We start from the raw sequence: 16899 nt of genomic DNA, 5'->3' as shown, positions 1-16899 counted from the left end.
CAAAAAGTACTGAAAGTCTCAACAGTCATCTGGTCTCTGCCAGTATTCTACTATTACGTTGGATGATTCTGATTCATTTTACCATTGCATTAATGTTATATTTCACTGCTGTATATGTTTAACCCTTTATCGGGCAAGTGACTATTTTTGGTAATTTCCGAATACATTACAAGACAGTGACAGCAACAGTTACAGTGAGGACAGTGAGGGAACAATCTCAGGTCCAGTGTGGTCTCCAGGGTCTGTAAGGTCCACCTCTGCATGAACAGTGAGTGTACCTGCTTTGTTAGGTACCATGAAGTAATGGTACTAATGTAAGGAATGATGTTCAAAGGGAGAATGTGGATGTGGACAGGGGTCTGGATCAGCACTTATGTTGTTGTAATGCTCTAAAAGTGATGTTCTAATGTTCTAAAATACATGTTCCTTTCACCTAATATGTGTTATTCTTGTATTTTTTTATATTCATTTGTTGGCTTTATTTATTTTTGCTACTTACAGGTAAGGAATCGAATATGGTAACTTCATTGACCTTGATTTTCTACATAACAATAAAAAATTTGGACAAATTTCACATAAGTACTAAAGTCTTGTTATGTCCTCCCATAACACATAAAGGTTGAAATTCTGAATTTCAGAGTATTTCTATGAGTGCCCTATAAAGGGTTAAGGTTGAGTTCAACTGAACTACTTTATGCATCAGAGTTTTCCACTGGGCATGAGGGGAATGGAAAACTGTGAGTGGAAACTAACTAAAGCTATAGATGTTTTGGAGTAATAATTTGCCTCTGATATGTAGTGAAATAGAGAGATAACGTAGAAGAGCTACCAAGTACTTAACCCTCATCTACCAAACTTTAGTAAACGTCCTCGGTTTCCTTCCTCCGTGGTCTTACCGATCATGGTTGTGCCTCCAGCAAGAGCAGCTTTCGATCCCTGGGCAAAGTCATCCACAGTCGTGGTCCCACGGTACGGCATCTGGAAGTGGGTGTGGATGTCAATGCCACCAGGAACCACCATCTTCCCATTGGCCTCGATGGTCTTCACCCCACCGGGAACAATCAGGTTGTCACCGATCTGCCTGAGAAGGGAACATGACACTGTCAGATGTACAGTATGATGCAGAAACACAGAACCAGAGCAGTGACTCAGAGGTCAGATACATGCGTCCACTCTGTAGGGCTTTACTTACTGAATATCATATGTAGTACGTTGAATTCTGGGTAAATTCAACCCTCTAAACCACTCAGTCCAGTTTAGTCCTACAGGAAACTGTTCTGAGAACTGAGTTAAATAATGACCAGAAAGTAATTTGGAAAAAGTCACGAGAGCCCGACGGGGCCGATTATAGTGTATCACCGATTAATCAACATCGGTCAATATGTAACCAATTTATTAACTTTTTTGCTGCGCGGAGATTCGCTCTGCTCCTGTGAGTCCGTATCGGGAGTTAGAGGAATAGTAAAGCGTGTTCAGTTTCAGTTTCACTTTGACAATCACGCACCCCCCACTCCACACACACAATCATGGACCGCTATCCCCTGCTCTGACAATCATGGACCGCTATCCCCTGCTCTGACAATCCTGGACCGCTACCCCCCCACCCATCTTACAAATTATTCACCCCCCATCCCTGTCCATGCGCTTCCACTGTACCTCACTATTTCATTAAGCAGGCGCCTGGGTGTTAATACTGTGTCTTAGTTGTTGTTTACATTTTAAAGAATGCTTTACCAAACCATTTTTATGTCACTACTTATGAAATATAGACTCACATCTTTTCCCAAAAGTCTGCTCTCCCCAGCATAAAAACTACCACATCTACAACCCCTGGTTCCCCACAGGTCACATACTGGTCTACTATAAAAGCATTATATAGTGTTTTAAAGTTGTGTAAATTATCTTTGTGAGATAAACAAAGATACAACTGTTAATTCACATGTCCCCCATTACCTAATATAAGACTATTATATCATGTATATATCAATGTTCTTATTTCATATATCAGCCAATATATTGGACATCAGCTTGTTTTAGCCCCCAATATCAGTATCTCCCGGAATAGTTACCTTTGACATAGTACCTAACACGAGCATTTCTCCTTCCACAGTATCATTAAACCACAAATAAAGAGCTACAGTTTCCTCTTTTTAGTCACAGTGTCACTGGTTTGCAGGTAGGACGCAGTATGACTTTATTCTATGTTTGTTTGTGTTACAAATCACATGCTTTAAGGAAATACTTTTTGTCATTTGGGTACTTTTGTGCTGTCTAGCACAAAAAATAAAAGAAGCAAATACTCAAATGCAATCACTTTAAGATATCTTTTAGAATTCATTTTCAAAAAACATTACTTATTGTATTGTGTTATTTAGATTTAAAGCTGCGTATGACGTTTGTCACCAATTTTTCATCAAATTCGTAAAACTTGAGTGAAAGCCAAAATATCACGAATCCGTTAGTCTTTCCGTGATTATACACCTGGATCACTTCCCTCACGGTGAAATACTGTTAAGTGTTGGTACCATTAAATTATTTTAGTTGTAAGGATGGTACTTTTACTGACTAAAATAAGTTAATGAGTTTATCTTTATAAAACCTTCACTAGACTAATGTAATTGCAACTGGTCTGACAAAATCATGACCAGACAAGACACATACACATACAGCGAGGACATTATGGTCTGCCTGTCTCTCATTGTTTATCACAAGTAAAAATGTGATTCACAACTATTTGTTACTTCATGTCCCCTCAGGCTCCTACATCGGTACGTCCCTCAATAGATGTATGTTAATTATGTAATGTGTACACCTAGCTAGGTGGTAGATAAAAATAAAACTAAGTCTTCCTTTTCAAACAGACTACACACACTACACAGTTCCTGCTGCCTCAAAAAAGCACAGGACATTATAAAGGACAAGTCACACCCTGGACAAGCCATCAGGCAGACGATACAGAACAATAAAGACAAGGACAAACAGATTTCAAAACAGTTTTTACCCAACAGCAATCAACACACTCAATACAGAAAAACACATATGATGTGCAATATGTTCTTTAAGGAATCAGTACAATAACAGAATGTTTACGTGTGTGAGTGATGGGTTTTCGGGTGTGTTTTTAGCTTAATGGGCGACAGGCCGTAAGCTATTGTCGTCATGAGGCCTCTGTCGTTGTCGTCATAGTCTGTCGTCCGTTACAAAAATTTCAATCGTCTTCTTCTCCGAAACTACAATTCCGATTGACTTCAAACCTGGTATACAGCTTCTTTATGATGATGTCAACAAAAGTTAGTGAAATTACTTGGATCCGGATCTGATTCTAGATTTGGTGCGACTTTGAAAAATGTCCCTATTATAAGCGATAGGAAGTAGATCGATGCAATAACTCAGTAAATATAAATGATATCAACTTAAAATTTCTACACTACAGACCTGATGGGGATATGACCAAAACATAATGGCCACATACTGATCAGGATCTTCTTCTGGATCCGGGAACTTACGGAAAATTTAACATGGGCTCTTATGGGGAAAACATTTCAATCGTCTTTTTCTCCCCAACTACGGTTCTGATTGACTTCAAACTTGGTATACAGCTTCTGTATGATGATGTCAGCACCAGGTATTGAAATTATTTCAGTCCAGATCTGATTCTGGATTTGGTGCAACTTTGAAAAATGTTCCCATTATAAGAGATAGGAAGTGGATTGATCCAATAAATCAGTAAGTATCAATGATATCAAGTTGGAATTTGAATTTTTACAGATCTGATTGGAATATGACCAAAACATGGGCTATTTCTGTCATATAATAAATACGCAGAACTGGGTGATAATAAATGGCATCTGGATACATTTCCTAAAGCTTTTAATTTGGCCAGTAAGCCACAGGGCCATTGGTCCTATTTTTGTTTTTTTACCTATTTATTTTATCTGAACCTTTTATTTAGCTGCTTTTGTTTGTGTTTTTATGGTAGGTTTTAAATATGATGAACAGACTGGACGGCACTTATTTCATAGTGTGTGTTACAATAACAAATAAAGATATTCTATTCTATTCTATTCTATTCTATTCTATTGTACTCTACTCTATTCTACTCTACTCAGTTCTGTTCTGTTCTATTCTAGTCTACTCTACTCTTGTCTATTCTATTCTGTTCTATTCTATTCTAGTCTAGTCTAGTCTAGTCTAATCTGTTCTGTTTTGTTCTATTCTATTCTATTGAAAGTGGTCTAAGCAGTTTCACACGGCTTAACAGTTTAACAGTTTAGCACTTTTATGAAACTGCATCGACTGCAGATGGATTCATGAGCTGAGCTTCTAAATAACCTTGTGCCTTATCTTTTATTTCATGGGCCACAGATTCCAGAGCTGGTTTGAGCCATGATTTTATCTGTAGAGTGACCTCTTTCTGAAAACACACTTCTCACCTTAAACTAACCCCAAAATAATGTCAGACAGGCAGACAAGCTTGAAGCTGCACATTGTCACCGTGTCAACGCTTGAACATTTTGCCCTTCAGATTTCCTAGAGGGGACAGACTGCAGACAGGCAGAGGCCAGCGGCTCTGGGAGTTTGCCAGTGTAGTGCTTTGGCCCAATAGGCATCTGGGTGTTTATTATGCAACAGGCTTCGTGTGGGCGCCTCTGCCTGAGCTGCCTCACTAAAGGGGCAGTAGGGACAAAGACAATATAACTGGAAAATCAAGTGGGGACAGGACAGGAGGGGAAGCGAGTGCGAGGATAGACCGATGGAGAGGGCTACAGGGAGGGGATTTAACACCCACTATCAGTCTGATGGGACAAGGACATGCTCCTTCTAACACATTAAAATAGAGGTCAGAGCATGTTATCACTTCAGCTCCATTTGATTGAATGCTGTTGTTTTGGCATCAGGTACAATAAGGTAAGATAAGATAAGATAAGATAAGATAAGATAAGATAAGATAAGATAAGATAAGATAAGATAAGATAAGATAAGATAAGACAGTGTTTCCCAACCTTTTTGAGCCATGGCACATATTTTACATTAAAAAAATCACAAGGCACACCAACAAACAAAAACGTCACAAAAAATGTATTTATTGAAATATAATGTAAATCTAGTCTCTATTTACTTACTCAGAGTGAAACCTGGGCCTGTTTAGTTGAACTCAAAGCTAATATTCTTGCAGGAATTGAAGAAAAATGCACATGAATCTTCCTCAACACCTCTGAGTCTCTCTATTTTTTCAGGGGGGGTGGGGTTTAGAACAAGAAAGCTGAGAGTGGTGTGTCAGTGTCCCCTCGGATGATCCCCCTGGATTGAGGTTTGTCGTATAATAGTATGCGAGGCATACTCCACCCCCCCATCCCAACCCGGGGTTTGTGGGTAACTCGCTAATTCGCACATCACTAGTGAGGGGGGCTTTATTAACAGAATGCACCACATCGGGGACGGTTCACTTTCACTTTTATTTTGCAAAAAGGAAACAGGAGACTGTCATTGCAGAGCGGATCACTGGTGCGTGCAGTCGTATGTATCTATATCACACCGTTGCTTACAGTACCAATGAAGTGAAATTGGATCATTTTCCCCGGCATACCTGATGACTTCTAACGGCACACTTATGTGTCGCGGCACACTGGTTGGGAAACACTGAGATAAGACTGACTTTATTGATCCCCAAAGGGTGAAATTCAAATGTACAGCAGTACAAGAAAAAAAAGGTATAAATACAATAGAAAGATAAAGAGAAGATAAAATATCAAATTTGTTAAAGTAACTAAAATGACATAAAATACCTTCAAAATGTGATTAAAGGAAACAGAAAAGGGACTGGATAGAAAACATACGCCTTACTAAAAAAAAAATAATAAGGATGATGACCCAGAGAAAGAGTCAAAGGATGAAAGGACTTGGGAGTAGATAAAAGCAGAACATAAACCAGGACAGTCCAGGACTTACTTAATGAGGCCATCCTCCATGTAGATATCCGCATGGAAGGACTGGTCATCATTCACAATCCTGCCGCCTTTGATCAGAAGCCTGTCGCTCTGCAGAGACAAAGAGAAACAGGAAAACAAACGGTGAAGTTCATTAGAGTTCCAGATGAAATTCTGTGGTGGAAATGTTCAACTAGAGGAACATACATATAGTTTTTCAGATCGCTTGTGTGTTATACAGTTATTAGAACAGGACAATGTGTCTTAATTTCTGCTGAATTTAATTTTAGTCATTCTTTTTCCACTCACAGGAGCAGAACAATGTTGCATTCAGTGATTCATTCACAGTGAGGAAGTGAACGGGTTTGTTTGTCACTCATTTCCTACATAAACATGTCAGTCACAGCTGAAGCGTTGACCAGCCTGTCTGTCTGTCTGTGGGTCTATCTATCCCAGTGACACTGCGTTGCTGAGACAAAGCTGTGCGACTCTTTCTCTAAAAGCAGAACAAAGTGGTTACATACCCCTTATACTGCACATTCCAGTGTAACTGTAAGAACTGCAAATATTCTTACTGCATTATGTTTTATTTCAACAAAAAGTGGATCTCAGTTGATAATATTTTCCATATTGTAAAAATGTTAACCGTAAATGTAAATGTTCAGTTTATCATTATTAAACTTACATAAACCTACACAACCACTTGATATTTAAAGGAATGATTGTTGGTAAAAGGTTTTCAATCTCATTCTACAAGGCTGACCCATTCACCATAACATAATATTTCCACTGTAGGTCTCTACAAACCACAGATATGCATAATCACAATAAAACACATATGATACCTACAGTCCTAGTAATTCTCTGGTATGAAGGACATAAACGGTGCAAAATTCTCACACATCAGTGTGTGAGATCTGGGACGTTTGTCATGAGATTAAAAAAAAAAAAAAAGTTGTCACGGAGGTTAACACAAAATATGTGAACATTAGCACATTGTTTGTGTAGTATTAACACATGCGTTATGTGCTATCTTTTACTATGCACATTCTAAAAACCTACCAACACAATTTTATTTAATACTGACTCAAAAGGTGTAACTACAGCAAGACATACGGTAATGTATGTACATTTCCTAAACATTCCTTCTGTGGGTGTGTCTGTGCTGAGTAGTGGATGCTTCAGTGAGGATGTTTATAAAACCATAAGCATTAAACTATCACTGTCAATATGGCATATTGTTAATATACTCATACCAGTGTCATGTAAAAAGCATATTGAATTTAGATATTCTGAATTAGGCTTTTTTTTCTAAAAAAAAAAAAAAAAAAAAGAGCATTTCCTGATTCAGACATGTGGGATATGCTGAAATTGCTCTGATCTTATGAGGTTTCTTTGGGCTTGTATGAAGCACATTTGGAAAATGAATATAATTTGCGTGTTTTCCTGCAGGTTGCACAGTTAGCGTTTACACTAAGCAGTGGTAAAGATGAGAGATGGACGCTCCAAAGAAAATTCTACATCACTAGTATAAACATGGTGACAGAGGATATTACGTTTTTGAGCAAATTATCTAAATGGAAATATTCCATATGGAAAAGCTGACCTTTTCAAGATGGTATTTGAATTAACAAAGGATGGAGGCTGAAATCACACAGTGGAAAATCTGCCACCAGTCGAAAACTTTGAAAAAACACTAGGTTTAATTTTAGTAAAATTAGATTATGCTTATTAGAAACGTTGTCTATTTCATAACAAAAGCAAAAATCAAAACATCATATGATGTAAGTATACTCACTGAGAAATTCAGCAACAAATTAAGGAACCAATTGTAGTAAACACAATGTCTTATAATACAGTCTAAAAATACATTTGGATTTGCAATTTAGCCTCAGCTAGAGTCTTCAATAAATGAAAATGACTAAGTATCTATTTATTTCTTTATTTTTTAATCATAAGAACATGCAAATACAGGGGTTGGACAAAATAATGGAAACACCTTCACCTCAAGATGATAATGCCCCAGTCCATACAGCTAGAATTGTTAAAGAATGGCATGAGGAACATTCTAATGAAGTTGAGCATCTCGTATGGCCGGCACAGTCCCCAGACCTCAACATTATTGAGCATTTATGGTCAGTTTTAGAGATTCAAGTAAGACGTTGATTTCCACCGCCAACATCTCTAAAAGAGTTGGAGGGTATTCTAACTGAAGAATGGCTTCAAATTCCTTTGGAAACAATTCACAAGTTGTATGAATCAATACCTCGGAGAATTGAGGCTGTAATTGCCGCAAAATGCGGACCTACACCATATTAAATTATATTTTGTTGATTTTTTAAGGTGTTTCCATTATTTTGTCCAACCCCTGTATTAACTCAAGCAACAAACAAAGGCAATTAGAGACAAAAAGATGTAGAACTGGAAAACATATAAAACACAGAGAAACAGAGGTCCTTTGACTGAGGCCTACATTCCACATGATTCCCTTTAAAATTTCCTTGAATTCAGTGACAGTCGTGTGTTGTCACACAAAAGCAGCTTTCAGATTGATCAAGGATTTACATAAGCCATGTTTATCTGGATCTTGTTATGCAATGTTACTCAGTGCGTATGGTAAACCTACGACTCATCCAACAGACAACAATTTCAAGCAGAGCAGCCAAAATTTGTACCCATATAAATATGCTTAATATGTAATAAAATAAGTTCATAAATAAGGTTTCGGAACAAAAAAGCAAAAATAAAAGTCAAAGTCAAAAATAACAATTTTATTCAAAGTCCACAGGTATCTTAATTAAAAATGTAATGTTTGGATGTAATATTCAAACATCAAACACCTTAAACTTGTATAATTCCAGTATTAATGTCCCAACACACAAAAACACACACACTGGGATCAATATAGTCCACCAGTGTGACCAAAGCACTGCCCTTATCAACATCTACATGCAAAATAAGCATATACATAAAACATAAAACAGTATGAGTCAGCAGTATTGATTTTAATGGAGTAAGATTTCTCTTATGAGGATGAGGAAATAAATCACGTGTCACTGAATTTTACACATTCACTATGTTTTGTTGCTTCAGAAAATAACTACAAAGCCCCGATAGATCTGAGGAACCCATCAACCTTGCATCTCGTAATGTGGTCTGATCAGGGCGTTGCCATGACGCCACACAGTCAGACATCAAATCCGCTGCTGCTGCTGCTGCACCATAGACTGACTCTATCAGGCCGTTGCCATGGTGACAGGTTGACTGCAGGGAGTGGGAGACTGGGGAGGAAGGGAATCTGAGCGCATGGCTTTGCTGACTTGTTGGATAGATAACGGACTGAAGTACAGAGTATGTGTAATGGTGGAGGGTGACACGGTGGACAGGAGCTGTTGTTGGGTAGTTTAGGTGACTAGGCAGTTGATTTATGAGTTACTGGTTTATCTACTGACCGCACAAAGACATGAAACACTAAATAAGTATGACCTCATCCGTGCAGATTTCCTATCCTTGCTAGAAGCAGCAAACTTTCAAATACTCCCATGAGCACATGTGTGTGAAGTGATTTATACCCCTGGCCGTTCACCCAGTATTTCATCACTAGAAAGAAGTGCAGCCCCTCCTTTACACCTTAGGAAAAAAAGGGATATGTATGTAATAATAGTGAGCCCAGTAACTGCTGAGCTCACAAACACACGCAACAAATGGGATGGGCTGCGGAGTTGGACGGCTTCTTCATTTGTGTGTGTATTCCAAATGTGTTCTCGTTCATGTCTGTGTACAGAGATGGTGATGGAGTAGTGTGAAACAGAGCCCAGAGTCTTCACAGGCAACCACACCCTGAAACAACACATTACAACACACAGTCATCAGTGGCTGCAACACAGCTCCAGTACAGATCATACTGTGGACCATGGTGCCCTATATCTGTCATTCAGATCCAAGACACACAAAGCACAATCTAAAATCTGAAGAGAAAGTGAAATAAGAACACAAAGAACTTTTTTTCTGAACCAAAAAAGAAACCTCCTTAAAACCCAAGCAGTGCCAGTTTTAACTCTGTTACACATTGTATATTATTTCTGCAAACAAAGGTCTTTCAGTCAAATGAAGTTTGTTTGTGTCGTCAAGGAAATGTTTTCACCAGCACTGAAAACCTATGACTAAAACAGAAATAATAATTATAGGTGAGGCAGTGTATTAAAGGTTCAATCTGTAACATCCAATTCTATGCTAATGGTAGCTTGTGTTATAGATTGTTGCTACTGTAGAAGAGCAGAAGAGAAGCCCTGAAAAATTTCTGAGTGAGCACAAGAATTTTCACAGAGAAGTTTTACAAAGTAATCAGTGTACAGTCTGTTATCGTGAGCTGTTTTGTGCATGGAAATGGAATTAGCTAATGCCAACAAATGAGCTGCTTCCAGAACATAAAGGACTCCAAAACAATCAACATCTTTTTAATATTGATCCTATTCACATTACGATGTAGCATGAGTCACATTAGGTAGTGCTTGATATTATGCTACATATTAGTTTGACGGCTAGAATTAGCCACAGGTCACACATAAACTTGACAGATAATGATATACATCAGTAAATTAGCTCTCTATTGGATTAATATATTGCAATGCAAATAGTGACATAAGTAGGCAAATGCAGTAGCGTTCAATTAGCAGTTTTTCTGGTCCAGTGTAGGAGCTTAAACTAGTCTGATCGATTCACCTGGCTTTGTCATCGTGCAACCTGACAGCAATGTCATGTATTACACTGTGAAAAACAGTCTAACATAGTTAGAGTCTGAAGTCTGATGAGCTGTATGTAATTTACTGTCCAAGTAACACAGTAACACAAACACCACATGAGATCTGCTTTACTTATTATTACCTCCGCCAAGGAGGTTATGTTTTTGCCAGGGTTTGTTTGTTTGTTTGTTTGTTTGTCTGTCTGTTTGTTTGTCTGTCCGTTAGTGTGCAACATAACTCAAAAAGTTATGGACAGATTTGGATGAAATTTTCAGGGTTTGTTGGAAATGGGATAAGGAAGAACTGATTAAATTTTGGTGGTGATCGAGGGTGGGGGGGCCCACGGGGGGGGCCACTGATCATTAGTGTGCAACATAACTCAAAAAGTTATGGACAGATTTGGATGAAATTTTCAGGGTTTGTTGGAAATGGGATAAGGAAGAAATGATAAAATTTTGGTGGTGATCGGGGGTGGGGGGGCCCACGGGGGGGGGGCCACTGATCAGCCTTGGCGGAGGTCTGCGCTCTCCAACTGCTTCTAGTTATTATTAGGATTAATTTCGCTTCATCGACACTTGTCAACAGAAGTAATGACAAACATCCAAAAACTCAGACCTTCATACTAGAGCCCAAGTGACATGGGATTTTTGGGGCCCATGCCGATACCAGTACTGGCTAAAAAAAAAAGCCAATATCCGATATATTGGCCGATAACCAATATATCAGCCGATTTATGAAAAAAGAACATTGATATACACATGATATAATAGTCTTATATTAGATAATGGTAGACCTGTGAATTAACAGCTGCATCTTTGTTTATCTCACAAAGATAATTTACACAACTTTAAAATGCAGCATAACAGTCTTATATTAGACTAGTATGTGACCTGTGGGGAACCATGAGTTGTAGATGTGGTAGTTTTTATGCTGGGGAGAGCAGACTTTTGGGAAAAGATGTGTCTATATTTTATAAGTAGTGACATAAAATTGTTTGGTAAATCATTCTTTAAAATGAAAGCAACAATTAATATACAGTATTAATACCCAGATGCACCAGCAGAGTGAAATTGTGAGGTACACAGGAAGCGCACGGACGGGTGGAGGGTGAATAGTGTCGGAGTCTTAGTGGGGTAGTGGTCCGTGATTGTGTGTGTGTGTGTGTGTGTGTGTGTGTATGTGGGGATAGCGGTCCGTGATTGAGGTAGTGACAGTGCTAAACTATTCCTCTAACTCTCCAGGCAGCACAGACACACACATGGCAAGCAACAGAATCTCCATGCTAGGGATGTAACGGTATGAAAATTTCATATCATATTGTGACCAAAATTTTCACGGTTATCATTATTATCGCGGTATTGTTGAAATGGGCTCAAAATATTCAAAAAGTACTTATACACACAGTGAAATAATTTAACCAAGTTGTATTTTGGAAAAAAAAAACAAACAAAAAAAACAAATAAAATAATTGGCACAATGTACCTTCTGTTGCAGAAACATTCAAATATTAACCCTTAGTGGTCTGAGCCTATTTTGTCCGTTTTTCAGTCCTTTTGATTTTGCCTTTATATACTGTATCAACAAATGTTTACTATACCCATGTTTGGTATCTGTTTTTTCAGCACAACTTCATCTGTGTCATCTGTCTATTATTTTTTCACTTTAACGCACTATAAAAAACATAAAAGGACAAAAAACACAAAAAAATATAAAATTTGATTTGAAAAATGTATATAATTTATTGCATAAATAACACAAAGATGCTTAACGAAACCTTTTCAAAGACTTTAAAAGTGAATATTGGTTCCAAATACTCAGAATATAAAATCAAAATTGTAATAAATTAAAACTATACTCAGATATTTGACATAAAAGCAGATCTTTACATAGGTGTTTTCTCCAGAAAAGTGCGGTAATCAAACACAGTTATCATGATAATTAGAATTTAAACGGTAATACTAACTGTCAGCAATTTTACTGCGGTTTATCATTATTCCAGTAATCGTTACATCCCTACTCCATGCAGAAAAAAAAGTTACCAATCGGTTACATATTGTCCAAAGTTGATTAACTGGTGATGTGCTATAATCAGTCAGCAGGCCAATTAGTCGGTCGGGCTCTACTTTACACTAAATACAATTATAGAATGGCACAATGTTGGACATATTTGACACTGTTTAACCAACATGTGAACAAAATACATAACACATCTCGTCATTTTTAGATATCTTAAAACAGATATGTGATACATCATTTTTTTCAGTTCCAGCTGCTCCAATCTAAAGATTACCAACACTAAAACTTTTATTTCTTTGGCTGTTTGTTCTGTGGGTTGCCTACTGTAGTGTGTTAACGGTCTCTGTCCACACACTGATATTTGCCTTTCCCTTTGATTCCTATCTCCCCACTGGCCTATAACTGCGTTCAAGAGACCACAGTCATTTTACAATCAATAGCCTTCCATTTCCATTATAACTCATCAGCTGTCAGCCTGCTGAGTCCTGCTGAGTCCACAGTACATTTACCAATGAAATGCGTAATAGAATTTATGACTGCGGACTGGATTTGATGTTACATAGCCCAGTTGTTTCCTCAACGGAAAATAAGATAAAAAAAAAGAAGTTAAATGACAACAAATTAAATGTTACAGATTGTTTCAACTGCAACAAGGAGAAGATGTGAAAGCTTTTCAACAACAACACAAAGCATAAGTACAAGTAGAGCTGCTGTTTGGCAACATGGTGGATGCAAACTGTCAAGGTTTTTCATAAACACCTAATCTGAGAACAGAGCGTTTTTATGTAACATTTCTTAATCATTCTTCATAAATCTAACCGCAAACTGACATTTAAGGTGGTTTTTTACTTGAATTTGCCACAAACTATTCCAGTAACCAGCACTCATGTAATCTGGCCACAAATGGCAATATGGTAGACTTCAACGCTTCATAGAGAATATAAAATGTGGCAGTATGCTGGTTCGCAGTGTTGCCACAACTATGCAATCACTGTGTGCCAGTGACATGGTACCATCTGAAACATCATGAGTTTTTCATTTACAAAACTGATTCCCCAGCATTATTTTGTCTTTTCCTACAAGAATGTGATGTATATGACAAGTGGTATGGTTCATCATCATCCACTGTAGCGATTTACTTTTCCATATAATCTGATGCATTGCTAAGATGTCTGGTCTGTGTGACATGGATACTGCTGGTCTGTATTATTATGTGGTCATAGGAATAAACCTCAGCCTTTGTTAAAACATTAACAAGACAGTATTATTCACATAATGAACAGAACAGTCACGATGCTACTTTCACTTTTGTTGCAGCTCTGGTTTTGGCTTGGCATCCTTTTTGACATGCTGTGGAGAGAATGATTTCAGTGGCTATTGTGGTAATTTTGAATCCTAAATCTGAGAAGGGACAGAAAACACTGTTTTAAACGACTGCTTCAGGTAAAATATGGTTCCAGGTTTTATTAAGCCATTGCTATGGTACAGATTTAGAAGTTGTGATGAATGTTTGAAACACCAGGTTTGGATTTAATGCACATACTGAAATTTGACACAAAGAAATGATTATAAAAATATCAAAATTTCACACACAAAAAAAAAAAAAGCTTGAGCTAGTTTTGTTTTTTATTGTTTGTTTTTTCAAAAGAATATACACATACAGGAGAAGCATCATTTTCAAATTATTTCTGACTTGGTAAACTTGTGACTGATCAGGTGACTGATCTGTTTACCAGATGCTACAATAAAAATAGGATGAATGTCCCTGTATCTCACCAGCATGTTCTACCAAGAATAAATAAGTTGAATTTGTGAGGTTGTCAGGTTTTGCTACTATGTTAGAGTCCTGTGGTATTGATGACAATCTCCCAACAGAAGTGGGTAGTCCTTTCACTGGAGGAGAACTCAACTAACTAAATTGAAGTCCATATATGACTTCCTATAAGTGTTCAATAGTAACTATATTGACATCTGTAACCATTTCCATGTTATAAGCCATCAAAATATAGCCCATTATAATTAAAGCAAATGTTTAATATTTTTAAAAAATGGTAAAAAATTCAAAAATAACAATATCTCAAAAATGTGAAAAGGCTTTGTAGACCTTGCCCCAAGGAAGTTCCATACAAAACTTGAAATGAATCCAACCTTTAACCTTTCAACCTTTTCAGAGAGGATGTTAGAAAAAACTGCTAATGAAGATGATGATGACAACGAAAACTAGGACAATGATGAAGATAACGCTGGACACAACGTCTTCACAGTAACTCTTGGCCTGTCAGCCGGTGAGCTAAAAAGCTAAAATTTGCTTTGTAGAACAACAGGTAGTGTGGACTGATGAGATGGCCACATTATTCCTCAGTGTGGATGGAAAACAGCTACTCTGTTTAATAGAACCATGTGTAACATAGCCTTCACCAGTGGTTCTCACACTTTTTATAGTGGAGTACCCCCTGAAATATACTTTTTTATCCAAGTACCCCCAACTCTGGCTTCAGCATTTTTGATTGAAAAAAAATTGGCAAAATTTGTTCCTGTGCCAAAGGTGTCTGTTTATATTTTCAAAACTTTGTAAACCAACGGCATAAATTTAACTGTAATATATAAAAAAATAAAAACAATTTTAAAGTAAATTTTGTCTGCAAAATATAAACTGAAAAGTGCCCCTTTTCATTGATAAAAAAGGTCATTAATTAATAAATGAACCTTTCATCAACAAAAATTAATTACTTAGCTACTCAAATAAACTCATTTTGAATAATATGAAATAGAAATGTTCTTAAAATGTTGCCAAAGCTTAAACAAGATGACTGGCAATAAAACTATTCTATGAATATATTTATAGTGTTTTATATTTCGGCATTAATTTATTATTAATTTTGTATTTGGTACATGATGCCTTATTTAATGTATTTTTCCCCAAAAATTTCAAGCACCCCCTGGGTTTCTTCCAAGTACACCTGGGCGTACGCGCACCTAACTTTGGGAACCCCCAGCCTACACTATCATCTTCCAACAACATTACACATCCCAATTCATTCACTGCAAACCAGTTTGTGGAAATGCATGACATTTATTTTCTCGTTAGCTTTCTAAACTTCTCTTTACATTTGCTTAGCATTTCATAAAACCATGATTACTGAAGGCTTGCATCTGCCTTCCCTACTAGCAATATTTCCAACATAAAGAACACAAAATCAGTGCTGTTTTGGTTGGTTCTTGCTGCAAGTGTATCAGGTTGACTTTTGAGTCTTCACTGATTCAATGGGTCAGACTGACCATGATCTTTGATTAGTTTACTGATATGGAGTGACATACAATAAGTTACACATTGGTCTAATACCACTACTCTACACTGACAGCATGTATAAGGGGGGCTTTCGTCTCATTCTTTTTTTATAGATCTGTTGACACATTTCTATGTGTAGGTTCACTAGTTTCAATCTCATTTACAACAGGATATTTCAGAAACACCTTGAGGAAATGTTTTCAAGTTTGGTACAAATGATCACTTAAACACAGAAATGAATTGATCTGAATTGCTGTGGCCTCTCAAATCATGTTTTTGGCCATGACTCAACAGTAGTGGATGCACTTATGATTTTTCTTCTTAATGATTCTTCTGCCAAAAAGCCATCAAAGGGTTAGAGATGCACACAGTGAGGTTTTTTTTTTTTTTTTACCATTTAAAGCAGCAGAGACACCAGCCCTTTTCTCAAAATTCATCTTAGCAACTGAGCAAATGCAGAGTGGAAGGGTGGAGTTCATGTTTGTCACACCCCTGTCATTGTGTACACAGAGAAATATGAACCAAAGTAGGCCAATTTTTTTCTCCACATGGAAAATTGATCAGTATTCTGTAAGGGAATCAATAAAGAATTGGACTGATATTGACACAGAATCACTGTATGCTTATCAATACAATCTAATCCATTCTCACCACTGGTCCAGTCGTGGGTACTGGTCTGTGAGCTCAAACCACATTTGAAAGTGCAATGGTCTGGAAATTAACTTAAAGCTGCAGTATGTAGGATTGTGGCCAAAACTGGTACTGCAATCACATTCACAATACTGTAGAACGTGGTATCCTCTCCTCCTCCCCCCAGGCTAGGGGTTGCCAGATCCCACATGAGCATCTACTACTAGCGTTTCCACTAATCCTTGCCACCACACCATAAATTTCATACAAAAAAATCATCACCAGACTTATTCTA

At 37.4% G+C, this 16899-nt stretch overlaps 1 protein-coding gene across 3 annotated transcripts in view; it reads right to left on the bottom strand.

Moving 5' to 3' along the window:
• The window catches only part of dpysl3 (dihydropyrimidinase like 3), an 81242-nt gene that overhangs the window by 45151 nt on the left and 19192 nt on the right, over nt 1–16899 (bottom strand). For all 3 annotated transcript variants that reach the window (XM_030153723.1, XM_030153724.1, XM_030153725.1), the window contains exons 2-3: nt 5950–6038; nt 897–1081 (exon numbers count right to left, since the gene is read on the bottom strand). In XM_030153723.1, the coding sequence (XP_030009583.1) occupies nt 897–1081; nt 5950–6038 (274 nt within the window). The remainder of the gene's footprint in view (nt 1–896; nt 1082–5949; nt 6039–16899) is intronic.

The sequence above is a fragment of the Sphaeramia orbicularis genome, chromosome 14 (genome assembly GCF_902148855.1).
Source record: "Sphaeramia orbicularis chromosome 14, fSphaOr1.1, whole genome shotgun sequence".
In the NCBI taxonomy this organism is placed as follows: domain Eukaryota; kingdom Metazoa; phylum Chordata; class Actinopteri; order Kurtiformes; family Apogonidae; genus Sphaeramia; species Sphaeramia orbicularis.
This window is presented reverse-complemented; position numbering and strand designations above follow the sequence as displayed.